Source organism: Canis lupus, chromosome 1 (genome assembly GCF_003254725.2).
Source record: "Canis lupus dingo isolate Sandy chromosome 1, ASM325472v2, whole genome shotgun sequence".
In the NCBI taxonomy this organism is placed as follows: Eukaryota; Metazoa; Chordata; class Mammalia; order Carnivora; family Canidae; genus Canis; species Canis lupus.
The window spans coordinates 122,014,160-122,040,551 of NC_064243.1; the positions used below are offsets into that span (position 1 = coordinate 122,014,160).

Consider the following 26,392-nt stretch of genomic DNA (forward strand, 5'->3'; position numbering starts at 1 on the left):
CACCCTGGGTGTCCCTCCCGGGGCCCAGGCCCCGAGGCTGTCCAGGGCCGGGGAAGGGGCCGACGGAGCTGCCCTGGCTCGCGGGCCCCTCTCAGATCCCCTGCCACGGATCTGCACACAGCGAGGGCGTAGTCAGTCCCCAAGGGAATATGATGATGAAGGAAGAACGGCTGCTGGACAGCCCCGACGTGCACGGCTCTGAGTCCCGGTCGGAGGCAACTAGTTTGAGGGTGAGCTGGCAGGAGGGAGCGGAGAGCGAGCCCAGAAGGAGGAAAAGACAGTAAAGGGTGCTCTGTCTAGGTCACCTGTGTGGGCGACGGGACTCGGTGTCCCGAGGCAGGCTGAGCATCTTTGACAATGACCCACCGGGGATGGGAGAGGCATGCCCAGGGGACCCCCGGGCCTCACCCGAACTCCTGCGCCGCCCCTGTCCCTGAGCCACACTGAACAGGCTCTGAGGCTTAGCGGAGGCCCTGGAGGAAGAGCAGAGGACATGGACTGGGCCCCTGGGACGGGTCCTTGGGTGTCACCTGGGAGCGGAGGACACGGACCGGGCCCCTGGGACGGGTCCTTGGGTGTCACCTGGGAGCGCCCGCCGGCACTGGGTCAGCCCGAGAAGGCCGAGGGGAGGGCCTGCGTGGTGCAGAGCATCTTTCCGGTCACAACGCACCGATCGTGTTTAAATGCCCCCAGTAGCCTAGATGCGGGGACGGAGTCGATGCCCCCAAACGGGAATGATGCAGTGAGTACCTCAAAACACGCCACGCCAACCATGTCGTGAAAATTTCCCTTTCAGTCTTGACCAATGGCATGAGTCGGGCACTTGGGAACCTTACTCGTAGGACCGAGCAAGGACAAAGGCTCTGGTCTTCCTCTCCGGCCTATGGGCGCCTTTGCACGGCCTCTTCTGCCGAGCACGCACCGGTAGGAGGCCAAACGCCTACGTCTGTTCAATAAATAAAAACCAATTGCTGACATATCTGCTGTGTTTAGGGCATTTTTCTTCGTCCCTGCCTCATATAACGGAGGGGGAAACGGCAAGTTCCTCATTTATTTGACTGATTTTAGTTTTTAACAGGCCAACCAGCGCAGGGCTTTGACCCGGGTCTGCCTTTTGCTCATCGAGCCGCCCTGGCCCTGGTTCCGTCGTCCCGGGCGTCTGTGCGCAGAACCCCGGCTCTGCAAAGGTCGGGGCGGACGGGCTGGCGCTTCTTTCCTTCTGCGGGACTGCAGTTCTCCTCGTTAGGTTTGCTTTGCCGTGTGCGTGCCGTGTTCCCCCCACGTCGTCTCCATCGTGACAGGTGCCCTGACTGCCCACGCCGTGCGTGGAATGGCTCAGCCCTCCCTCCCCCCTGCGGCTGGCTCAGCCTCCGTCGCCGTGCATCCCGGGCCCGTGCAGAGACCTCTCCGTGTTCCCGAGGGGCCTCTGAGACCCCCGCGAGGGCCGCCTTTGCTCAGCCGCCCCGAGACCCGCTGCTTCCTGTTTCCACACCTCAACCCATCTGGGAAGGAGTCGCAGTGAGGCCTCCACCTCTGGGGACGCCGCTGTGGAAAAGCGCTGAGTTTCGCTGCAAGGGGACCGCTGCAGTCCTGGTTGGGGACATCCCGCTGCGTCCGCGTCACAGGCCTGTCCCGTGGCAGGGAGGCAGGGAGGCTCCTAAGGCCCGGCCTAAACGCTGCTTCAGTTCAAACCACGAACGGGGAGCCCGTGCTTCCCTCCTGCACCTCATCGCAATTCATGGTTTCTCTCCCTGGGCCCCTTCCCACCCCATGACTGTGCTGATCTTGGTCCACGTGGAATTCCAGTTCGCTGTGGGTGTGCTCCCCCCTCCTGCGGGGCCACCAGCTCCTTCGCCGAGTGGGGGCCGGGAATCCTCCCACCGTCAGCTCTTTCTCCAACTCGGAGCTGCGTGTGTCTGAGTGACTGACAGGAGCTAATGGCCCCGCTGCAGACCGCAGGGCCCGTGGCACACGGACACCCGTGTCTCCAGCCTCCCCTTCCTCTGAGTCCCGCTGGCCACCTCTCCCGCGCTTGGGCCACACAGCTTTCCCTTTTGGGGTGACGGTCTGTGGTAGATCCCCACCTCGGGGGAACCCCAAGCTCCCACCTAAGTGACCTGCTGATGCTCGGCCACGGGGTAACCGGGTGTGAAAATCACCATGTTCCAGGAGAGCCCTTCCCAGAGCAAATGTTCTGCTGAAAACTGGGAAGTTACAGTTTACACATTGAATCTTCCTTGTGTGTGAGAATTGCTTTAATTAAAGATATTTTATTGCTTTTATTTTATTACAGAAGTAGTGTTCATCGTGGCAACGTTGAGCCTTGCAGTCAGCCACCAACGCACACACCATCCCACCCACCATGGTGACGTCAACCCTTAACACCTTGGGGTATAACCATCTAAACCTGTGTGTGTGCGCACGTGCGTGTGCACCAGTGCTTCTATTCTCTGTGTAATAAAATCAAGATTCAATCCTTATTTTAAACATGCTGCAGGAACTTGCTATTTAAAGGAATTCTAAAGTAATTCCTTTCAGGATATGAATAATTCCTCTAGGATTTATTGGTCCCATGGGGTCAGGGGAAATCTGAAGTTATAAACTGTTTATGGTTGGGGGTGTCTAGGTTTGAAAATCTTTGAAAATTTCTATTTCTGTCCTGCCTCCATATCCATGCATCCATGTAGACTTCCATCCATCCATCCTTCCATCCAACCTTCCATCCATCCATCCTTCCATCCATCCTTCCATCCAACCTTCCATCCTTCCACCCGTCCATCCATCCCTCCATCCATCCATCCATCCCTCCATCCATCCATCCATCCCTCCATCCATCCTTCCACCCATCCTTCTGTTCATTCATCCATCCTTCCATCCACCCAATCTTCCTTCCTTCCTTCCTTCCTTCCTTCCTTCCTTCCTTCCTTCCCTCCATCCATCCTTCCATCCACCCAACTTTCCATCCATCCATCCATCCATCATCTATTAGCCTGTTATATACATATATATTTTTTTAAATTTTTATTTATTTATGATAGTCACAGAGAGAGAGAGAGAGAGAGGCAGAGACACAGGCAGAGGGAGAAGCAGGCTCCATGCACCGGGAGCCCGACGTGGGATTCGATTCCGGGTCTCCAGGATCGTGCCCTGGGCCAAAGGCAGGCGCTAAACCACTGTGCCACCCAGGGATCCCCTGTTATATATTTTTTAATTGAGTGTTGAGAGACTGACATGAAGAGACAGGCCGGGAACAGGGCTGGGCTGACGGGAGTGCCCTCTGCAGGGAGCCTCGCACACTCAGTGCCACATATTTATGGTGTTCCCCAAGGACTGGATTACACCAGGAGAGATGGACAAATTAAAAATACTCCGCAGTGTGGAGCGGACTAGCTGAAGATGAGCATCTTCTCTCTTTTATTCTTTATTTTTTAAAAAGATTTTATTTATTTACTCATGAGAAACAGAGAGAGAGAGAGGTAGAGACACAGGCAGAGGGAGGAGCAGGCTCCATGCAGGGAGACTCGACCCTGGGTCTCCAGGATCACACCCTGGGCCGAAGGCAGCGCTAAACCGCTGAGCCACCGGGGTCGCCCTCACTATAGGTTTTTAAAGAGTCCGTCCGTCCATCCATCCGCCCACCCTCTCTCTATCTTTTGGCTTTCATTGGGTTTTGTAACTGTATAAAAATATTATACTGTGCGTAATCTTTTGGGACTTACCTTTTTCAACCAATAGGTGATAAGATGAAGTTCATTTGTTTTATGTGAATGTCCAACCTGAGAGTCCGTGGCAAAGTGTTTCCGGCGAGGTTGTGCCAGTTTACGTGGAGCGTGTGATCCACATCCTAACACCTGGTATCGTCAGACGTTCACCTCGTTGGTCGTGATCATTATGGACTCGGTCTGCCCTCCCGTTATCACTCGTGACGCCGAACATGTCGCCAGTGTTTACCGGCCACATTTTTTGTGGTTCTTGTCTTCTGTCCTTTTTCCCATCATATCACCTGTGCTTTCCCTACTGATTTCTACGAGTTCCTTGTACGTGCTCGATATTAATCCCTTAATGGAGGCATTTTCCGAGCCTCTTTTCACTTTCTTTATAGGGCTCTTGATAAACAAAGGCTCTTTATCATACTTGGTCACAATCCTCCATCTGCTCTCTCATCGTTACCATTCTTGGAGGGTCATTTAAGAAATCCTTCCCGACTTCACAATCTGAACGATGTCATCCTTATTTTCTAGGGCTATCACTTATTGATAAGAATATTACTTGTCACTCACCCTCTTAAAAAAAAAAAATCAAGTGCAGGGAACAAATCTGATTTTTGTTGGGTCTCTGCTGGTTGGTGGCATATTAGACCCGGCGTCGAGTCATGTTCTGTGACTCGACAGACATTTTCATGCTCCGCCGCTCTTTGTCATCTCAAAGGGGTCACTGCTGGTGTTGTTTTGAGACTTGAAAGACTCATGTTGTGTCTGCAGGCACAAGAGGGGGCAGGTCTTTCCTAAGGGTCCTGGGTTATCCATGCATTTCAGGGCCCTGGCAAAGGCTCTTCCCGGCAAAGGCAGGCAGGGGGGCCTGGGGGCAGCAGCCCCACCACGTGGCCAGGCTGAAGTTCCCCCAAGCGCTGGGCCGCTGCCACCGCGCCACCACTCACTGCACAGAAAGCCCAAGCGTTCTCAAGCTGGACACGCGTGTGTATACACACGGGGAACAGCGGCACCGAGCCTCTTGCCGCTTCTTATCCGGAAGAAGCAGGGTGGGGGGTGCACCCTCCGAAACGCCGGCCACCGGATGCCCGATGCCATCGGATATGGGGATGAGCCCGTGCGGGGGAAGTGGCCCCAAAACAAGCAGCAATCACAGCCCCTCAGCCACGAGCTCAGGGTGGCTCACCTTGGTACGTCCCCACCGAGGCCAGTGCCCGTCCGTCAGAGGGAGCCGTTTTCTGGGTCAGAGCAGTAGCTAGGAACGTGGGGTTGACGTAGAGCTGAGACTCTGAAGGCCACTGCCTTGGTCACGTCACCGCAGGCCTTCCCAAGAGGCCTCCCCCGAAACGCTGCCCGGAGGACATGCGTGGGCCGGTGCTCTCCGGCGTCTGGGGTGTGGCCCACCCTCCCCAACAAGGCTGCTCCCCTCACCTCCTTCCCGCCTCCTCCACCCTCCCACCCACTCTCCCCCTGCCATCCCTTCCCTCCTCCCCCCTCCTGCCTCCTCACCCTGGGTTTGGTGTTATTTGCAGTGATCTCCCCCCCACCCCCCGCCCCGCCAACCCCTTCCAGTCCACCGGGTGGTCTTCACAGCAGTCCCCCTTCTCATATCAAAACATTCAAATTTGTCCTCGTGCACGAGCCCCTGTCTGTCGTGGCCTGGGACCAAAATCCAAAGGAAAAGGTGGTTCGGTGCTGGGTCCAATGCTGCAGTTTCCATTTTGGGTGGGTGCGTGTTCCCCTGGCTTAGACACGTCCCATAAAGTTCAGTGCGGCCTGCCCCTTCTTGGTGGTCGCCCCGGGGTGCCGCAGGAGGGACCTCAGGGAGCCCGTGTGGGGGTCCGTGTCAATCTGCTCATGGGTGCACAGCTGCAACTGCACGTCTCCTTCCTTTGAGTCCAGGGCATGTGGTCCGGGGGGTCCACGGTCAGAGGGATTTGCTTCTGCCCCTCATGGACCCCACAGGGCCTTGCTCTGTCCTCCGTTGGCCTCTGTTGGGGGGTGTGAAGCGCAGCCTCACTCGTGGCTTCCTGCACGTCCTCGGTCTTGAGGGGACGACGGGGCTTGCTCCTCCGAGTGAGGGGCAGCCCTCTGTGCAAGAGCAGGCCCCGCAGAGCGGCCCCGGAGCCCGGCTGCTGGCTCTCTCCCATCACCTTCCGCCTTGATGGGTGCTGATCGGCAACAGGGGGTGTGAGCAACTTGCTGTATCTGCAGAAACAGCAGACGCGGGGTGGTCTCCCCACGGCCTCGCTGGGCATCAGCTCCTCCCTGGGGTCTCTGCATCCCACAGGGGGGACGGCAGGACCTTGGGGGCCGGGGACTGGCTGGATGGTGGGGCGCCCCCCACCGCGGCCTGAGGGCACTTCCGGCACCGCCCCACACGGGGTGCGCTGTGCACAGGACACTTGGGCCCTGCGGAGCCTCCAGGCCGCAGCCAGTCCTCCCTGGAGGACACGAGGGCGCCCAGGACCTTGCCTGGGCCTGGAAGTCACGCCAACGCCTGCTGTGCGCCACGCAGGGGCCACAGCTAGCTCCATGGCCCCACGTGCCACGGGATGCGGGGCGACGAGCAACATCCAGCACAAACACACCTGCTTAGAAACCGGCTGGGTGAGCCGAGCCAGTGGGTTCCGGCTAATGCCAGCCCGTCGCGGACTGAGGAGCGGCCCCCAGGCCACGCCGGTTTCCTTAGGACGCCTGGCACCTGCCCACCCGCGCGTCTCCTAGAGGCTCGAAGCCACCTCTCCGTGCACGATGAAGGAGCACCCCTCGCCGCCCCGAGTTCCCTTCTCAAACTAGCAGCACACCCGGGAGCAGTAAATACCCAGATGCGCGACTGTGTCCCCCAAGGGGGCAAATGCACAGCACAGTTACCCCGAGCAAAGGGGCAGCGCTCGCGACTTTAGGTCCCACCTCCTCCCGGAGCCCTTCTCTCCTCCTGAACCCGGGCTGGGGGCTCCTCTTGCTCCTGCCCGTGGGGCGCCCTGCGCTCGAGGAGGCTGGGGGGCAGCTCCCTGCGGCGTCGCACAGCGGGCACGGCGGCGCTCGCCAGGCTCCCGGGCTCGCCATCCATACATGCCCGCAGAAGCGTTACTTCAAAGTCGTTTTTTTATTCAACTGTTATCCAGCAGGTATACAATACGGTGTATAAACAAGCGTCTGACCTTGTTTCCAATCTTTATTTAAAAATAAATATTATTGACAGTGGATTTTAATTATGATAAGATGTATCTCTTTTTTTCTTTTTTTTTAAATCAAAACGTCTCAAAAGAAATAACTTACTTTAATAAAAAAAAAAGGAAAAGCCCCCAAAGGAAAAGAGTAAATAAAAAAAAAATTCCTAAACACAAATAATCTACTAAAAATAGTGTTGCTTTGTCAGAAAGACCTCTGACCCAACTTTTTTTTTTTTTTTTTTTTTTTTTTACATAGTATCCTAAAGATAACTGCTCAACAGTTCGTGCAAAATGAAGACCTGGAGGAAAAGTTTAGAAAAGAAAAAATACATTGAAGTAGAGAAATCACTGGTCCCATGCAGGCCGCATGGTCCAAACTCCATCTTATTTGGGAACTGGATGCGTGATTCTAGGTGTTGTACGTGTGTGCGACCTCCCCCAAAATGTGACTGGGTAACTGTCCCCGTGGACCTTGTCATGCTTCCCCCAGGCTCCCGGCGGCGTCCGAGGCGGCGTCCGTTGCGGGCGTGGGCGGGGCCGTGCCCGTCAGTGCCCCAGCAGCAGGCGCAGGAACTTGTGCAGAGCTAGCAGGAGCAGGGACAGGAGGGGGTCTGTGGCGGAGCTGGGGCCCGTGCCTGCAGGGGACGAGACAACGGGCGCCGTTAACACCGGATCCGCGAGCCGAGCCGCGGGGAGAAGCCGCTGGGCGCCCTGCGACGTGCCTGTAGGGGGGCCGCGGTCAGAGGCGAGGCGGCCTGGCCTGCGCGGGATTGCAGTCCTCGAGCCCAAGTTACTTGAGCAAAATGACAAGAGGACGCTCTTCCTCCCCCAACGCTCCCCTCGGCGTGTGCTGGAACGTGGCCGGGCACTGGCGGCCCAGATCCCCCTCCTCCGGGGAGCCTCCGTCCTTGCACACGACTGAAGCCCTCCAACCCCGGCCGCAACCTCACAAGTGCCGTTTGGGCATCCTGTGTTCCGGAGCCTTCCTCCTGTGGGCTGTCGGCGGGGCCTCGGGGTCAAGGTGGGGCGCTCGGAGATCTCTGGCTCAGGGAGGTGAGGGGTCAGGTCCTGGAGGATGGAGGGCCACCCCCAGCGGTGCCCTCCCCGGGCAGCCGGTCAGCAGGCCTGCGGTGCAACCTGCGGAGCCCCAGGCCTCGCCCGGGAAGCGGGTGCTCCAGGGTCCTGAAAGGAGCCGCTGGGGGACGCAGCGCCCCAGCCCCGGGGAGGTGACCGCAGTGCGCTCGGGGCCGGGCTACACGCGCGAACGCGGCCTCTGGCCCGCCCTGCCCACCTGCACCACGCGGAGGCCTCTCCCCTCTCTTGGCTCGGGCAGCTGGGCCGCGGCTCCCGGCCCGGGGGAGACACGCAGGATGCCGTCCCCCGAGCCTCGCGGATGGGACTCCCGCTGTGGCCGCCCCTATGCAGCCGCCCCGACAGGCTGGGCCCGAGCCCACGACCTCCCTGTGGCTCCCAGTCATGTGTGCAAGGGCTTTCCCCCGACCCCGAGTCCCTCAGGCTCCCGCAGCAGAGTGTCCTGGGCCCCAGGGTCCCTCCGTGCAAGGGACGCGGATAAGGATCCAGGGGCCGCTCCTGCCGCAGACTCCAGATTCCACCTGCGGGTTCTGGGAAGCTCGGGCTGCGCTCAGGTGTCTGAGTGGGAAGGGGTGGGTGGAGGCGCTTCGGTCTGCCCCCCCCCCCCCCGAACCCCGAGGCAGTGCTCTTGAGCTCACGGAGATGCAGGGAAGCACCAGGAGCGCCTCCCTCTCAGCCACTGATCCCGCGCCCACAGCCCTCCTGGCCCCCCTGCGGCCCGGATGTGCCTCTTGCGTCCCCAAGGAGGACCACGGGGGGGACGTCAGTCCAAGGGTCCGGGTCCCCCTTCGCTGCTTTTCCAGTCACACATCACAAGGGACGAAGGTGGACGCCGCTGCGTGGCCGGGTGCCTGGACTCGGGCACAGGGATCAGGGGCGCGGCTGGGTCAGCGCTGCCCCCGGGCGCCCAGGGCTCGCGTGGCCGGACGGGCCTCCAGGCCTCCAGGCCTCCTGGCTCAGGTGTGACCCTGACCCTCGTGTGGCACAGGGACAGTGTGGGAGGCGCAGGAGAGCAGGTGCCGAGCAGTGCCGCGGTGACCGAGCTGGGGACCCGCGGGCACGGGACGGGCAGGGGAATCCCAGCTGGCCTCCACGTACTGCTGCCGGCCTTGCCCGGCGTCACGCAGGGTTGTAAGATCGACCGAGACTCCGTAGAGACCCTGGGTTAGAGCCAGCCCCTGCCGCGCCGTGCTGGGCCCGGGTGAGCAGAGGGCACTGGCCGGGCACACGGTGGCCCGAGGGCCACGCTGGGGGCAGGTGCCTGGCGTCTCTGCCGACGGCATCTCGGGGGCACAGCCAGGGTTGGCTCCCGGGTGGCACCTCATCTCCCCCCTGCCCAGCCTCCCAGAGAGGGGCGGAGGGCGGGCACCGGGACGGAGGCGAGACCCCGGGCAGCACCTTGACCTCTGTGGGGCGCCCACCCTGCCCACTCCCTGCGGGGAGCACGCGCCGGGGGGTCACAGCTCGGGGGCCCGGTGAGGCCCCACCACAGTGGGAGATGGCCACAATGGCCACCACCTCCTCCCCTCGCCCCTGCGGCCCCAGCGCCCACTCCTCCTCCCCTCACCCCTGTGACCCAGGCGCCCACACCTCCTCCCCTTCCCCTCTGGCCCCGGTGCCCACACCTCCTCCCCTCACCCCTGCAACCCAGGCGCCCACACCTCCTCCCCTTCCCCTGTAGCCCCAGTGCCCACACCTCCTCCCCTCACCCCTGTGACCCAGGCACCCACACCTCCTCCCCTCACACCTGCGACCCAGGCGCCCACAGCTGCTCCCCTCGCCCCTGCGACCCCGCAGCCACACCCTCTGGCCGTGTCCCACCACACTGACTCCCGCCTTGCTCACGTGACTTGCCGAGGTCAATGAATACCATCGAGGGTCTGGCAGACAAAGGCTGGGAACCTACTGCACACAGAGCTTGCCCTTCCCCTGGGCCTCTTGGGGGCCACCGCCCGTGAACGAGCCGGGCCAGCCCGCCTGCCGCGGGACAGAAGCCACGAGACGTCCGGCAGAAGCCCCTCCAGTCCAGACGGCCGTCGGCAAGAGGGCAGCTGTCCCCAGCGGCACGCGCGAGCCCAGACGACACGGGTGACGGGCTGCCCACCCGACGGGCTGGATCGTGAGCTGAAGGAAAGCTTCCCGTACCACAGCAAAGCCACCGAGTTGGAGTCCCTGCTGCCCAATCACGGAAACGACAGTGACTCCCACGGAGTCGGCTGCTTTGCGGACAGACGTTACTGCAAAGGGTAACACGGCGACTTTTCCGAGAAGTGCTGGAGACCACGTGGGGCATTGTCGTCCTCTCAAGGAGAAAATTTCCCAAGATAGAAAAGGTGGGGAAAGTAATCTCCCCAACCGTTTTTTTTTTTTTAAAGACTTAATTTATTTATCCGAGAGGGAGGGAGGGAGCGCACAAGCGGGTGGAGGGCACAGGGAGAGGGAGAAGCAGACGCCCATGGGGCTCAATCCCAGGACCCCAAGGTTGCGACCTGAGCCAAGGGCAGATGCTTCACCGACTGAGCCCCCCAGGCGCCCCTCCCCAACCATGTCTTACGAGACAGACAGACAGACATCGCTGGGCCCCCGGTGGGAGAAGGACCTGGGTGTGGGGACGTCTGGCCAATCTCTCCCTGGCTTCCAGGCGAACCAGGTCACAGCAGGCAAGACTGACTTCAGGTGGCCCTGCAGGAAGGGGCCTTGACGCCGGAAGGGGCCCAGGGGTCTGGGAGCCCAGGGTCCCCTCCCCCAGGGCCGGCTCCTCGGAGGGACCTGCTGAGCCTGTGGCTGCTGGGCCCCTAGGCGCTGCCACCCTAGGCCCTGTCCGTGCCGAGTAACTGCAGCAGCAGGTCTGCCCCCCTGCTCCGGGGTCACCCGACCCTCCAGGGCAGGGCTGGGGGTGGGGGCGTGGGCTCAGCAGAGGTTGGACCTCCGGGCCTGGGTGCTAACGGTCCCTGTGCCCACGTCCTCCCCTCCCAACAGTGGCAGGAACGGCGCTGGCACGTGCAGCGGCTCATGCGTCGTGATTAAGCTGGCAAGTCGGGCTGAGAACCAGGCGGGAAAGCCCGAGGCGAGGGAGGCCGTCTGCCGGAAGAGAGGCTGATTCAGCCTGTCACGGTCGAGTCTCACCGCTCTGCTAATCATTCGGGAAGAAACGAAAGCTGCTCTTGCTCCGCGAATAATAGCTTTGAGCACTGAGACGGTGAGCAAGGGGAGACACCCGCTGGAGCCGCTTGAGCGGCTCCCAGGGGGCACGGCGGGCACCCAGCGCCCGGGGCGCGGCCGGAAGGCCCTTGTGCCCACTGACGCTCCACGCACGATGCCGAAGGCCGCGTGTCTGAAACAACCTGGAACCTCTGGGGCCGTTGGAGGCCTCACGATCGAAGCGGAGGAGGAGGTTTAGCTTGGGTCGCCCTCTGGGATGGTGGCCGCGTCCACGCTGTCTGGAGGCTGCCCCCTGAGTCAGGTTCCTGGGGGGTGCGTGTCTGCGGGGGATCCAGCAGGTCACCCCCGGTGAGTCCCCGACTCCCATGGGTGCAGCAGCACCGGGAGGCCGCCCCCCACTGCAGGCGCCAGGAGCAGCAGCTGTGCCGGGGGCACAGACGGCTCCGTGGCCTGGTGGGGTCCGTAGCACCCGCCCTGCTGGCCGTGGGCGGAGGGAGCTGTGGGCCCCTGGGGGCCTGGCTGCTGCAGCGGCGGAGCTGCCCTGGGTCAGGCTTGGCCAACGATGCCCCTGCGGCCCTTGCTGCCCGCACGCTTTTTGTCTTCTGCTATAGATTAAAACCTAAAATTTAATTCGGGTTTGCAAAGAGCAAATAAAATTCAGCTACGTGTGGAGCCTGACTCCTTATGCAACAGGGAACAGGCAGGTTCTGGTTCTCGGGGCCTGGGCCAAGGGGGGGTCACTCTGAGGGCTGACGGCGCAGGGCCCGGCCCCCGAGTCCCACTAGAATATTCACCGCTGAGCACAGGTGCCAGAGAGCGAGCCCAGTCTCCGTGGACAGAGCCGAGCCGCCGCTAGGCCTGGTGTCCCGACGTCAGGGCTGCGATGCGGGTCCTGAGGACAGTCCCCTCCCTCCGTCACCCAGAGCACAGCCGCATGAGTCTGTCCTGCCTTTTGTGCTGTCGTGACCCACTGCTGACACACGGGCTTCTGGGCTAGAAACGTGGGAGCCAAGAGGGTGCTGGGGACGAGGCCTTCGGGGCTGACGTGCAGAGCTGGGCCTCTCCCCTTCGGCTCTGCCTCCCCGGCCAGGGGCCCTGGCCCCCAAGAGGCAGCAGCTTGTGTGTGGCAGGTCGTGGCAGGTCGTGGCGGGCTGGCCTCCGACCTCCCCTTAGCCAGGGGACAGAGCCGTGTGGTGGGGCAGCCGGGCTGGCCTGGCCCCCACTCGTGTCCCCACCTGCAGCCTGGGCCCCAGCGCACCCTGGGCCCGTGGCACCCCTCCAGCAGGTGGGGCGCCCTTGGCTCAGCCGGCCTCGCTCACCTCCACCACCCAGCCTGGCCTTCGGTGGCACCCGAGTTGGCAGCTGGGCGGCAGCCTCCAGGAGGCCGGGCCTTGACCCTGCCTGGGACCCTGCCGGGCACTCCCGGGGCGCCCAGGGCCGCCCTCTGCCCCCGCCCCCTGGGATGCCGCACGGGCCTCCCCCGAGGGGGCAGGTGCCGCCGTGCAAGGAGGCTGCTGCCCTCGTTGGCGTTTTAACTAAAGCCTCCTCCCGGGTACTTACTCCCTGGGAGTCCACGCGGAGTCACCGGGCACCAACAGAACTGGACAGAATTAATCTTTGCCATAAAATTAACGGGGGCTGGTAACCAGGGCAAAAGCTAGGCGCCACCCGAGCCTTGGGCTTTAAAGGAAGGCGAGACCTTCGGGAGGAAGGCTGGGCGCGGAGGCCGAGGCGCAGGAGGGCGCAGGAGGGCACACTGGGTGCCCGGGGCCTGCCGACTGCCCTGCCGCCTGCCGCCCGGGCCCGGGCCAGGTCCGAACACAGGCTGCCCGGGGGCGGCCTCGGGTCCAGGCAGCGGAGGACCCAGCCCCCGAGCTGCTGGAGGCGGGCACGGTGGGCCCGAGGACCGCGGCGAGGCGGGCGGGCAGGCGGAGACGCAGCCATGGCCCGTTCGGCACGCCCTTCGGCACGGTGCCAGAGGCTGTTGTGTGTAGTCTGGGGACACGGGGATCGGAGACGTGCCACGCGTCCTCGAGGCCGAGGGCTGCCGGGGGCGACAGGGCACCAGTTCGGCTCGAATGTCAGGGAAACGACGACGACGTTAAGCCCGTGTACGTCCCAAAGACCGCGCGGGACGTACTGACACTCAGACGCCTTCACTCGTTTGCCTGAAACTCAGTGAACCGGGCGTCCCACGCCTCCTGTGCTAGACGCGGCCCTTCCGGGGCCCCGAGGGTGCACAGCAGAGCACCCCCCCCCCCCGGGCCCCCGCGCGACCTCGCAGGCCACGCCCCAGCCCCCAGCTCCCAGGGCTCCGTCCGCTCTAACCTGCGGGGCCCCTCCCAGACCTCCTGGCACCTGCAGGTGCCTCCCGGCCTTGCCAGCCGTGCCTGCCGCCTCCGACGGGCCCTCCGCGCTCAGGGCCCCCGGCTCCGCCTGGACGCTGCCCGCGCCCTCCGTTCCGGTTCTCCCCAGCTGCACTTGGGTGGCCGCGGGGGTGACCCTTCGACTCCGGCCTCCCGGCTCCCCCACCCGCACCCGGTGCAATGCTCATGAAGCACCGGCGGGGTGAACCAACGGAAGTGCCTCTCAGCCCGCGCCTCCGGGGCGCACCAGACCCCCAGCAGACGCTTCACGTTTGCAATCTCGTTTTTCATCCTCAAGCACAAGCCGGTGCCCGAGGCCCCTCGCCCTCACCCATCTGACCTTCCAGCCGCCCGACACCGAGCGCGGCCCTCGCCCAACTGCTCCTCCGGCTGACGTCACCGTTTCACGTTCACCTCCTCTCCGTTCTGATGCCCGCCGTCAAGACGTGTTTGCCTCCACTACGGTCACGTGCAGCGGCGTGGGCCGCCTGAAATGCCTCCCTCACGAGGCGGCGTCAGATTCAGACGAGAAACAGACACTTGCATCCTTCACGTAACTGGTACGTCTTCGTGTGACGTCATGGAGATATTTGGGCGATACCAGTAGCTTTTAGATCTTCGGAAGCAGTGGAACCCGCTTCTAAAGCCGATGGGGGCAACGGACGACCTCTCCGGGCCTCAAATGAGTGGACCCGGCCCTCCCTTGGGGGGCACCCTGGTCCCATTGAGTCGCACGTGTCCCCTCCACAGCCCTCCTGCCCTTGATCCGGAGCCCGCCCAGGTCCCGCTGGGCACCCAACGCCTGCTGCGCGGAGGCTGCACGGGGGCTTCCGGCCTCGGCCTCCCCGCCACGCCCGGAGGAGCCCACCTGGCCGTGGGAGGACGAGGGCGGCAGCTCCCGGGCGGCCCCGCCAGGACACGGCCGCTCGCCCGGGCCCGGACCCTTCTTTCCTGCTTTGCGCTGAAGCCTTTTCCTTAGAAACACAGTTTAACTGGAAAGGTTCACGCGTGTTAGCTGCCCAGGGGTGGCGCTCTGAAAGGTCTGCGGCGCGAGCTCCTTAAAGCCAGCGCAGGGGCGCGGCCCACGACGTGTCACGCGCTGAGATACGGCACCGTGGCCTGGGACGCCGAGGGAATCCCCGCCCCGCGTGCCCGCTGCTACGCGGTCTCCGACGCGAATACGGCCGTGACCTGCCCACGTGCTGATGGGGATTCCGAGATGCTCGGACACTGTGTCCCCGTTACCTTCCACCTGGACGGAGCCGCCGAGCCTCGGTCGGGCTGCATTCGCCGGGCGCCCGCGTCCAGAAGCCGGAGGACCCCCCACCCCGGGCCTCCACCAGCATGTGGCGGCCGAGCCCCGGAGACGCTGAGCGTCGGGGCAGCGGGAGCGGCGGGGCCACTGCTCGCCCACTCTCACTGGGGCCTGGGCCTGAGAAGCAAGGGCGGGCGGGCACCGTGGGCCACCAGGCCGAACCGGGGGCCACCCAGGGCCTCTGGCCAGGGAGGGACGATGGGCCTGCGGGGTCGGGGGGGCAGCTGCAGGGGGGCGCCCTGGGCACGGGGGCAGGTCAGCCTCCTCATCCTCAACCCACTGGAGTCCACGAGCACCCGCCTCCCCCTCCTGCCCCACCCACCCATCCACTCATCCTTCCTTCTCTCCCCCGCCACCCGCCCATTCACCTCCGTCCTTATAACCACCCTCACCTCCGCCCATCCTCCCTTCGCCCATCTGCTCCCCATGCTCCCATGCTATTGCCCTTGGGACAAAGCCCAAACTCCCGACTCTCTCATAGGCCTTATCGAGCCAGAGCTCTGAGCTACCCTTTACCTCAATTGCTCTCTGTGCCCTTTCTTGCCTGCTGCCCCAACCATAGTAACGTTTGGTCATGCCTTTGCTCTCCTCTGTTCTCTCCTGCCACAGGATCTTTGCACATGCCGTCCCTCCTTCCTGGAAGGCCTTCCCGCTCTCTTTACCGTCTGTCTTTACTCTTAGCCACCTTTCAGGCTGTGGCTCAGGTGTCATTCCCTCAGGGACCTTTTCCTGACCGGGTCAAGCCCCCCTATTCCTGGCTCCCGTAGCCCATGAGTCTCTCACATAGGGAAGTAATCTCCACTGCGCCCTGAACTCATTCTCAGAGGACTTCTTGCTCATCTGACCGCCATGGCGAGACTGTGAGCTCCTCCCCGAGACGGGGCTGGGCCTACCCGATGCTCCGGGCAGCCCCGGGCTCCTTGGCTCTGGCCACAGCAGACCTAGCTGGCCCACAACCCCCGCTCAGAGTGAGCCACGACTCGGTGTCAGCTCTCCCTCCTTTGCATTTATTTAAAGATGCTTTATCTGTGCCAAGCGGCATTTGCGTGAGAATCAACTGCAATAAAACTTGCTCTAAGGAGAAGCACACTGTAGCTGGGGTTTCCTGACTCAAGGAGAACTGACCCCCTCCTGAGAGGAGCTGCCGGGCAGGGGCCAGGGATCGGCCCAGCGTGGGGCTCCCTGTCTTTGGCGACAGCTACTAAGAGTGGGTGGGCCTCTTCGGGGTGGGCCTGCCTGGGCTCCCGTGCTGGGTGGGGGCGGCTCCCATGGGGCAGGGAGGGTGTGGCTGGGCATGAGGGGCCCGGCCTTGTGGCCCTGCAAGCAGCCTGCTCAGGCTCCCAGCACCTCCCCGCAGCGGCCACTGACCCGAGCACCACGCAGCACCCTGGTCAGCAGGCATCTGGGGGGAGCGTGAGCATGAAAGGCAGCCGCGGGCGTTCGCGTGGAAGAGCCAGGGGAGGCCAGGCCCGGGGCGGTTCCACCTCGAGGGGGACCCGGGGCACCTCCTCCTGGACCCCGGCCTGCTCCGGAGCGGGTGCTTCCTTCTGCTCCCTTCTCCCGTGAAGGGGCCCCTGCCTAGTGCTACGACCCCCAGGCTGTCCTCAGCCCTTGGCTTTGCGGCCACAAATGGGCACCTCCTCCCATCGCCCTGGCCTCCCTGCCCACGCGGCCTGCACCACAGCGAGGGACGCAGGCGTATTGCGGGTGCACAGCGCGGCCTGTAGCAGGTGCACGGACGTGGTGGGCGTGAGAAACCAGGAGGAGCTTGTCCTTGCTCACCAAGGAGCTCCTAACTCATTGAAAACAGCCGCAGCCGGGCCAGGACGAGGACGACGCGTCCCCCCATTTCCTCCCCCCACCCCCCCGAGAAAGCACGCGGGGAGAAAAGGGACAAAACTAGCAGCCGGCCGAGCCGTTCGCAATCTGAAGGCGCTTTCTGTTCTGCAGCTCGGGGCTCCCTTCTATCACGCTCCGTGGTGCTCCCGGCATGGGCAGCGGGAGAAATGTCCCGGAGCGAGGCCTCAGGTCACAGGCCACGGAACGACCCCGGACGGTCAACGGCATTCGCCCAAGATGGGGACGAGAGGCAACATCTAAGCAGCACTGTGTCGGTGCCAGGCCCCGAGCTCCGCTCTGCCCGTGGATCCTCCATGGGACGGGCCCCACCCGCACGACGGCACACGTGGACGTCGGGGTGCAGGGCTCAGGATTCGAATCCAAGCAGCTGGACTCCCATGGAAGACGGGAAGCACGGAAGTCGTGAGGGTTAGGAGGGCACGTACCGCGCCGTCGCGGAGGCCGGGGCCGAGCGGGGCCCAGACCGGGCAGGCTGAACGGTGAGGAGCACTGGAAGTGCCAGGACGCAGGCGGCGAGGAAGACGTCCTCCCGACTTGCCCTCGGCCTCTTTGGGGTTAGCGCTTTGTCTCTCCCACCGCAGGGGCAGCTCCCGGGGGAACCGGCCAGCCCACGTCCCCCGGGCTCGTCCTTGGCACACGCGGGCGTCCAGCTGGGAGCACCCAGGCAGCGCCCTGTGCGTACTCGGCCTCCACGGACCTCGGGCGTCTCTCCCCAGGTGGCAGCCCTTCCGGCAGGGCGGTCCCTCCTGAGCTGGACGGAGCAGAGCCCGCAGGGTGGCCAGTGCGCGGATGGCAGGGGGGCACAGGCTTCCGGAATCTCTGCCTGGGCCCTGCGTCGTGCAGACCGGGGCCCCCCGAAACCAGTCACAGCAGCTTTGATACTTCGGTCCAGGGGGTGGTGACGCACAACACGGCAGCCGGGAACTGCCCGCGGGTCCCGTCGCGGGGCGCACAGGGCTCATGTGACAGCCCAGCCCCTCGTTCAGATACCTGCATGGTGCGCTGCGCAGTAGCAGCCACGCCGCGGCCCGAGGAGCCCGAGCTGGTCCGGTGCCTTCCAACGCCCCCCGGGAGGGAAGTTTGTCAGCCTTGGAGGAGCAGGAGGGGACCAGCGGGTACAGGGGCCGGCCCGTCGGCCAGCCGGCGCCCTCCCCCTGCCCTTCCGTCAGACAGAGGGCAGCTTCCCAGGCCCGGGGGCGAGCTCCCGGGACGAGCCTGTGACCGTCAGCGAAGCCCGAGCGACAAAGGACAGCACCGTGTTGCTCCCCCTTCGGTGCCCCACAGACGTGTCGGGCCGGGCGGCATCTCCGGGAAGCTCAGGGGCTCAGGCCGCAGCGGGCACGGCCCATCAGCGTCGTGTTACAGAAGCGCTTGACCTCATTTATCCCCACAGACGCTCGGGGAATCCTTCGCATCCGGAGCTTTAGAAGCGTGCGCCCGGCGTCTTTGATGAGAAGCTCGTCGGTGGGCTCGGCTCCCGGTGACATTTGGAAAGGCTGGCTCTCCGCTCTCCCCGCGGGAGCTGCCGGCCCGGCTGGGGTCGGGGTCGGGGCTGGGGCCGGGGCCGGCTGTGTGATGGACAGAGGCTGGGCAGCAAGGCGGGCGACGTGTGTGTGGCACAGAAGCTGTGCTCAGTAAACTGTCGTCATTGCAGCCCGCAGGGGGGCTGATTTGTCCCTAACTTTGTCCCTTGTGGGGAGAGAGTGGCCACAGAGCCCGCCGGCTAACCACCCAGTGGGGGCGAAGGTCAGTCCCTGTGCTGTGACTTCCCCGAGGGCACAGGATGGGCCGTGGCTCCCAGCAGCTGGCCCAGGACCGACCAGAGCAGGAGGACAAAGCCCCGGGTGCCTCTTCCCGTCAGCAGCTGCACACGGCCTCCAGGAGGCCGCCTCGGATTGCTCCCGCTGGACAAGGGCTACCCCTCTGGGGCCTCCCGCCGCCGACGCAGCCCGTGGTGGAGACGCTGCAGAGCGGGGTCCGCGGGTCCCGCTCACGGCCACCACGCCCTGGCCGACGAGGGACGGCGGGCCCCACGGCCACTACTCACGCGCGGTGGCGGCCGCCGGAGAGGATGCGGGCATCCCCCGCCAGCGCTGAGGCTCAGCCGTTTTCCCTATGAAATCCCTCAACTTTCTCTTTCGGGGATGCTCAGGGGGCCTCGCCCTCTCCTCCCCGGGACACATGTTGCCAGATTTATCTTCTCTTGCGTTACAATCCCTGCATGGGGCTGCTTATGGGAGGCAATGTTGGGGTCCTCGCGGGTCTGGGGCGGTGGGAACGCCAGGGGACTGTCGCCTGGCCCCACTGGCCCCGCTGGCCGCGTTCCCAGCCCCGCGGAGCTTCTCTCAGGCCACACGGGCACCATTTCCACCAGCTTCGTCGTCCACGGGGCCCCGGGTGGGGAGTGAGCACCTGCACCTTGTCCACTGCCCCCTCCGGCCATGGTTTGCAGTCGCCGTGGCGACACCCAAGGATGCTCCCCTCCGGCCCGCCCAGGCCTTGGCTGTCATCCTCTCATTAGTCCCTGAGATACGGGGCCAGGGCTCCGCGGGCGCCAGGCAGGGCTTGGCCACATCGGGCGGCTCTCGGCAGGGCCCAGGGCGCCCCCGGAGCCGGAGCCTTGAGGCTAATTAGAGGGTCACGTGCCACAGAGCTGAGCCCCGTCCGTCCCCGTCCCTGTCCCCGCAGAGGGGGCCTCCTGCCAACCCGCAAGCCATTCAGGTGCAAACTGTTCTTGTGAGGCCCCACTTGGCTCCACCGCGGTGCCCGCCGGTGCCCTTCCCGATGAGAAGGCTTTGAGTGCAAGATGCTCTGTTTTGTTGTTTTTTTCCTCTCTCTCTCTCTCTCTTTTTTTTTTTCCTCTAGAAATGAAAATCAGCAACAAAGTGTTCATAAAAAAATAGGTCAGCGTTCAGATTAATTAGGAGCCAGATGTACAAGGACGTGGCTACGAAGGGGCCCGGTCTCCTGCGCTAGCTCCGCTGTGCTAATCCAGCCCGTGTTATTTTTAAGCACAAATATCAAAACGTCTCTTGACAAATGAGACGTGAAACGAATGAGTCTGTGCACACGAACTTTCAGCGCAAATACGGACGTGGCCGTGCTGGGCGCGTAAGGGGCGCAAGAAGGGTTTTCGGGGCTGGCCGGGCAGGAGCTGGAGGACAGGGATCCAAGTCAGTGGCCCCCTGGCCCCGGGCCTGGGCATCACCGAGGTCGCTTGCCTGACCAGTGGGGGGGGGCACAGCGTGGTCTGGGACGCCTCCGGCTCTCTTCCGGGCGCAGAGACCATGCCGGGGGCCAGGGCTGTCACTCTGAAGCGGCCACAGTGTCCACTTGCCCCAGGCCCGGAGCAGAGTGTCCCGGGGCCGGGCGGGCCGGGGTCCGTGCTCCCTCTGAGCGCTGGCTTAGCGCTTGGTGCCCCCCAGCCCCGCCGTCCAGCCGGTGCCCTTGCCCGAGGCGCTCGGGAGGGTCTGGCCAGTGACGGGCGCTGCCGGGAGCTGGGGGCAGCAGGAGAGTGAGGCCCGGGCGCCCGGCGGGCGGGGGGCGCTCAAGGCTCCCACGGCCACCCCTCTGGGGACTGGCTCCCACCCCTGGCTGGTGCCCTAGCCCTGCCCACACCCGGGGCCCTGCCTGGAAGCGCCGCCTGCCCTGCCAGGACCCTGCCTGGTGAGCGCTGACGACGCTCGTGCCGACCAGCAGCGGCGACGGTCCTTGCTGCTCCCCTGCCCTCGGGGCTGCGGGGACCCTGAGCGGGCAGGCCGGCTCCGAGGCCACTGTGTCACGCTCCCCGGCGGCTCTGGGCCCCAGGGAGGCTCAGGACTGCACGCTGCTCCCGGCACGGCCCTACGGGGTGGGGGGATGGGTGCCAGCGCCCGAAGCACCACCTCAGGCTTTGTCCCACCCGCAGTGCCAAACCCGGGTGGCCCTGGGCGGCGGGCAGCACGGGGCTTGTAGGACGGCAGGGGTCCCTCCTTGGGATCAAGGCACCATGGTGGGCTCAGGGCGCCAGGGTCCCGGCCAGGGGGCGAGGGACAGTGAAGCAGAGTGAGCTTGCGGCCTCCGTCTCATCAACATCTTCCGTGAACGCTCCCAAGTTCACCCTCAAACATCTTTTTCATGGGACCCTTCGTTGGCCTCCACTGGAAGGGCACCGCGGGCTCCCTCGGCCGACCACTCGCCCCCCCGCCTGCTCGCCCCTGGCCAGAGCGGGGCGCCGTGGCCGCCCGGACCATAACGAACACATACACAGACACCCCCACTCCGAGCGCCCCCGAGGCCCGGGATTCCCACCCCACCTCCCAGGTTCCTGTCCACCTTCCAGATGAGGACACCCGCGCAGATGCCCCCACCTGCTGGAGGCGCGCTCACCGGCCTCCTGACTGCCCTGCCCGCCGCTCTGCTCACCGGCTCCGGACGGGGTTTCCTCGCTGGGTTTGTCCGGTTTGTGTCCCCAACGCCGCCGTCCAGCCAGTGGCCTACAAGCCAACGAGCACTTGCCCAGGAGCCCGACTGTGCTAGGCAGAGGCCGCTCCCTCCCCGCAGACTCCCACTCCCCTTCCACCAAGAAGAGACAAGATGCGGGGTTGGGGTCAGCTCCGGCTCCGTTCACCCCCCTGCCTTGCATCTTTGTTGCACCACGTGACCCAGCTCCGGCCAAAAAGCGAGCGCGCAAGTAATATCTACCCCGTGTGGGCCTGGCTCTTGCTGCCTTGCCGTCCTCTACAAGGGCTTTTCTCTGAGCCGACGGACCCCCGCCCGAGTGATTCCAGGGGCCGATCTCTCAGGTTTCCAAGAACGACGCGTACAAGAGGTCAATTCATTGCACGCAACGCACGCCCTAGAGCATCAGGGCCCTGTTTCCTCGGGGAAACTGGATCAGTCACTCTTCCCGTCACTCCCGGCTGCGTGTGGTGCCCGGCGTGGCCCTGGGGGCCACTTGTTGCAGACAATAGAGTGTGGGTCAGCCTGGGTCCCTGAATGAATTCAGGGAACACAACCCCCCCCCCGCAACAGCAGCACAAGATGTGACCCAGAAATAATACATTTGCACTGTGCAGAGCCGCTGGCATTTCAGGGTTTATCTGTCACGGCAGCCGGTGCTGTCTTGCGCTCACACACTCATACGGGGAGAGAAAAGGCCGAGTCAGGTGCGGGAGGTCGGGGCTGTTAGGGGAGACGCCCTCCCCCGGTCGCAGCTCACCCACCTTCTCCCACAGCCTGGGGGGGACGCCTTGCGGGGGGGCTGCGGGGAGCCTAAGAGGGACGAGGCTGCACAGAGAGGCCCCCAGAGGGCCCTGTGACCGAGTGAGACACTGGACGGACGGGTCGGGTCTCGACTGTTGGGAGGCCTCAGACTCAGCCAGGGAGATAGGCTGGGGTGGCCGTCGCCTCACGCTCAGCAGGAGAGCCCGGGAGCCTGCATCCCGGATGAGCTCTGAACAGCTGGTGGGGAGCCTACGCTTGCAGGAGCATGAGCGTCGGGCGGGGTGCTGCGCCCCATCCCGCAGGCACGGTTACCCACGTCGCACAGTCCAGCCGTCTGGTGCTGCAAAGCCAGGAGAACCGGCCTCTCTGGGACTAAGCATCAAACCAGCCGGGGTGGGGGGCAGGGGGGAGGCTCAGAAAGGGAGTTCCCGGCCTAAAATCAGACACGGGGGGTGATGGCTAGAGGTGGCCCGAGTCTGAGGCCCACCTTCGAGTGGGCAGAGGGAGTGGGGGAGGCCTTGGGAGGAGGTCCCTCTCCGCAGTAGACCTTGGCTCCCTCCACAAAGCCCCTCCTGCCCGGAGCGCCCGGCCTGGCAGTCAGCAGGTCCCCTCCCTGCGCTCTGACCCCCTCTTGCCTGCCCCCCTACGCCCCAGCCCCTGCAGCTCCCTGGGAGAGCAGGCGCTTGCCTCGGGGTGCCCTCCTGTCCGGGACAAGGCTCTGTCCTCTCCCCACCCGCGGAGAGGCCCAGGACCACTGTGGACGCAGCGAGGGAGCAGAGGCTCCCGGCCAGGCCGGCGCCCGCAGCCTTGCGCGAGGTCTCCGCGTTCCTGCCTCAGCCAGCAGACGCACGCCGCCGCCTTCTAACCAGCTCCTCCCGCCCTGGGCGCTAGTCCTCTGCCCTCTGGGCCCTGACGTCTCCGGGAGAAAACGGGCGGGTCCTCCAAGGTCAAGACAGGGCTCCCACACCGCGGGCGCCGCTGCACCCAGGTCGGCACAGGGCGCCCCCGCCGCCTTCATAAGCGCTCGACTCCGCAAACAGCAGGAGGCAAGTGGGCCGCGCACTGCAGAAGGCCTGCCCCACGCGCACCCTGGGGCGCCAGCAACCCGCGGCCGAGCCACGCCATCCCCCCGCCAGGGCCCCCCACCTGCACCTGCCCTTACCTGAGCCGCGCCGGTGGCACAGAAGGGCCACCTGGCCCCGTAGCGGCGACGCTGAGGAGGCCGCTGCCGCGACGGTGGTGGTGGCTGCGTGGGCTGCGGAGGCGGCTGCCGCCTCGGGGACTCCCGGGCTCCGGGCGGCGGCGGGAGGACTTCCCGGGGGCGGGCTTTTGTCGCCATGGCTGGGGTCGGAGGTGGCACGGCCCGCGGCACCGGTGGCTCCCACGGTGTTGGCGTTCGCGGCGCTGGCGGGGCCGTGGCGGCGCGGGCCGCTGCTCTGCATGTGCGACACGGCCTCGGCGGCCTGCATGTTGGGCGGCGCGAAGCGTGAGAGCACGCGCAGCAGCGCCTGGGCCTTGTGCTCCTGCGTGTCGTCGTCACTGTAGTCGGACACGCGGCATTCGTACACGCCCTCGTCCTGCCGCCGCACGGCCGACAGCCGCAGCCGGTGCGAGATGTCGTTGCCCTGGACGCGCACAGTCTGCAAGAAAGCAGGGGCAGGGGTCAGAGCTGGGAGCACAGGCGCCCCGCACCCCACTGCTCCCGTCCGGCCTTGGGCCCCCGGGCGCAGCGCTCCAACACCTCCCGGCACGTGTGCCCCTGGCCACCCGGTTTCCTTTCATTCTGTGCCTCCCCAGGGGCACGGGGCGCCCAGCCCTGACTGGCCCCTGGACGGCTCTACCCGTTGCGTCGTGTCCTTGTCCTCTTAAGTGGAGCACCATGCTGCACCCCCGCCCCCCCCTTCTGCCTTGCAGAGCTGCGGAACCTGGGACCCATCCGTCCTCCCTCCCTTCTGCACCTTGGAGCAGTCCAGGCCGGCCTCCTGCAGCTAAGCACCCGCGTGTCCGCCCCGGGCCCCAGCCCAGCCGGCACATCTGCACCCTCGCTCCTTTACTCCGCGGCCACCCTGCTCCCCAGAGCACCCATCAATAAATACCTGCCCCCCAGCCCTTCGCAGCTAACCCTCTGCCCTCCTGAGACAGCGGCAGGTGGCGCTGAGGCTGCTGCTGGGTCCCCAAGGCCCCCCCACCTTGCAAGGCGCCTCCGCGGCAAGCACCTGCTTTGGAGCCCTCCCCTCTGAACTGAGGCCCGGTGGTCACTGCCACGCTCCAGCTGGGAGAGCCCGGGCGCAAATCCCCGGAGTTTGGAGCCCCGCGACCCCTGACCACCCCGTTCCCCACTCCAGCCTACAAAATCCGGCGCCGGGACCCAAAACCCAGGCCGAGGAGAGGGCTGCGGCGGAGGGCGCCTCTTGGGTGCCGGGCGGCTGTGTGCCTGGGGGTGGGGGCGGGGGGGAGGCCCCTGGGTTGGCGGACAGGTCACCGCCTGCTCGGGGGCAGCGCGCTCTAGTTGCTGGGAGATGAGCCAGCAGAGGACGGGACGCGACCGCAGGGCCCTGAGCGCTCCCACCGGACCGAGGAGAGTTTTGCAGGTGAGCACCGAACCGCACGGGGGAAGGCGACTCAAGCCCGAGACCCTTGTTTGCACAAAAGCGAACCGATTCGGCTCGCGGCGACAGATGGCGCCCCGACCCGCCAAGCAACCAGCAATGCGGGGCTGCGAGCGCGGCCCTACGAGCGGGTGCCCAGCCTAGGAGGAGGAAGGTGTGGGGCGCAAAGTGGCCAGAAGGGGTCTCCCGCGGCCCGCGCTGGGCTCCACACTTACGCTGATTTTAGTTGCATCCTTATTTGTTACCTAAAATGCAAAAAGGGAGAGAGACACATTAGGCTCTCGGCCTTCAGGCTCCGGGAACTCAGACGCGCCTCCGGCAAGGGGCCTCTCCGCGGGCGGGCTGGGGCTCCACACGGCTCGGGATGCGGCCGGGCTGAGCGGGGCATGGAGGACGTGAGGATTTCCTGGAGTTTTACCCGGAAGGAAGGAAGCAGGGCTTGGACTAGCGCGGTGCCTGGCCGAGGAGGGGCCGCCCCGGCACACCTGCCGGCCAAGAGAACAGGCTGGATTGCCACCGGGGTGGGAAAAGGCTCGTCTCCCTGCCCCGGAGCGTCCTCATTCCCCGCCGTGTGTCTCTAACCCCCCGTGGAAAGCTGGATGGAGGGTCCGGTGTATCTGGACAGGACGCAGAGGGAGACGTGAGCAGTAACTCTGGGTGGGACCCCGGGGAGAGGTTGGTGTGTGTGCGCGTGTCAGAGTGTATGTGGGACGCTGGCTTAGGAGGCGGACAGACAGTGGGGGCCTTCCCTCCCACCTCGTGGGGGCTGGGGGTGCTCCGGCGGCCTCTGGATCCCGGCCCAGGGAGCTTAACTCCTCGGCCCCGTGCCCTGGGGACGTCCGAGTAGCAGAGGGCAGGGAAGGCCTGGCCCCACGGAGCGGTCTCCCTTCCCGGCCCGGCTCCCAGCGGACTGGGGCCGCCGAGAGCAGGCTCGGGCCCGCTGGAAGAGGGAACTGCGAGGCTGCAGTTCGCGAGGTTTTAAGGGAAAGGAGAAGGGACCGGGTTGCGAGGATTTGTGCTGCCTTGAAGGTGCGGCGGGGAAGGGGAGGGTGGGAGGGGGCTGCTCCTCGGGGGCGCCCCCAGCCGGCCTGGGCGCCCCGTGCGGGCTGTGCGGGCGCGCGAGGGCTGCGGGTTACCTTGCTCCGGGCGCCGGGCACGCTGAGCGCCAGCTCGTGCAGCAGCTCCCGGGGCGGCTCCTTGAGGTACCACCACTGGATCTCCAGCGAGTACGAGGTGGCTCCGCTGGCCCGGAAGGCGCAGGGCATCTCGATGTCGTCTCCCTCCCGGACTGTCACATCTTGGGGGACTTCGGTAAACGTAGCTGCGGGCGGGGAAGAGAGGCGTGACCGGGCGCGGGGCGGGGGGCCTGGGCTGGGCGCGGCGGGGCCCGCGTGCTCGCCCCCCGCCCCCTCCCCAGGGCGGCCCGGGCGCCGGCAAAGTTGGGGAGAGGCCGGCGGGCGCCGCAGGGGCGGGGCGGGGCGGGGCGGGGACCCCCCGCGGGGCCCTCGCGCCCCCGCCCGCGACCCCCGGCGACCCCGCAGGCCGGCGCAGGCGGGGTCCGCAGCTCACCGTGGGCCGCGCAGAGCAGCAGCGCGTGCAGCAGCAGCAGCGGCGGCGGCAGGTGTCCGAGGGCGCAGGGCCGGCTCCGCTGTTCCATCTCCCGGGGGCGCGCGCTGGGCTCCCGCTCGCTCGGGCTAGGGCGCCTCGGAGCCTGCCATGCCCGCGGCCCCCGCCCCCGCCCCCGCCCCTCCCCGCCCCGCCCGGCCGCCAATCAGCCCCGCGCGCTCGCCGCTCGCCGCTCGCCCGGAGGCTCGGGGCCCGGGGGCTCGGGGCGCGGGGCGCGGGGGCCCGGGGGCGGCGGGCGGGTCCGGCCGTCCGGGGGGCGCGGGGCGCGGGG

At 65.3% G+C, this 26,392-nt stretch overlaps 2 protein-coding genes across 3 annotated transcripts in view; both read right to left on the minus strand.

Moving 5' to 3' along the window:
- Positions 1–774, minus strand: part of POP4 (POP4 homolog, ribonuclease P/MRP subunit) — a 42,853-nt gene extending 42,079 nt beyond the window's left edge. Inside the window, exons 1-2 of the mRNA XM_025421875.3 lie at positions 671–774; positions 409–473 (exon numbers count right to left, since the gene is read on the minus strand). Coding sequence (XP_025277660.1) covers positions 409–473; positions 671–774 — 169 coding nt within the window. The remainder of the gene's footprint in view (positions 1–408; positions 474–670) is intronic.
- A 6,026-nt stretch (positions 775–6,800) lies between these two features.
- VSTM2B (V-set and transmembrane domain containing 2B) lies at positions 6,801–26,236 on the minus strand. Of its 2 annotated transcripts, XM_025425299.3 has the most exons (5): positions 26,065–26,232; positions 25,632–25,816; positions 24,711–24,740; positions 23,049–23,526; positions 6,801–7,521 (listed from the first exon to the last, which is right to left on the minus strand). In XM_025425299.3, exons 1-5 carry the CDS (start codon positions 26,150–26,152, stop codon positions 7,433–7,435), a joined length of 870 nt encoding a protein of 289 aa, XP_025281084.1. In that variant the 5' UTR covers positions 26,153–26,232; the 3' UTR covers positions 6,801–7,432. The 2 variants fall into 2 exon arrangements, with proteins under 2 accessions (XP_025281084.1, XP_035566210.1); XM_035710317.2 differs by lacking the exon at positions 24,711–24,740 and having other exon boundaries at positions 26,065–26,236.
- Positions 26,237–26,392: the final 156 nt, after the last annotated feature.

What these genes read in the sequence shown, in the direction of transcription:
- VSTM2B (XM_025425299.3), bottom strand. Translation starts at nt 26,152, where the DNA reads ATGGAACAGCGGAGCCGGCCCTGCGCCCTCGGACACCTGCCGCCGCCG. An exon ending in GCTGCTCTGCGCGGCCCACG is followed by an intron (nt 25,817 to 26,064) that starts GTGAGCTGCGGA and finishes CCCCGCCCGCAG; the next exon opens with CTACGTTTACCGAAGTCCCC. An exon ending in GTGCCACCGGCGCGGCTCAG is followed by an intron (nt 7,522 to 23,048) that starts GTAAGGGCAGGT and finishes CGTCCCCTGCAG; the next exon opens with GCACGGGCCCCAGCTCCGCC.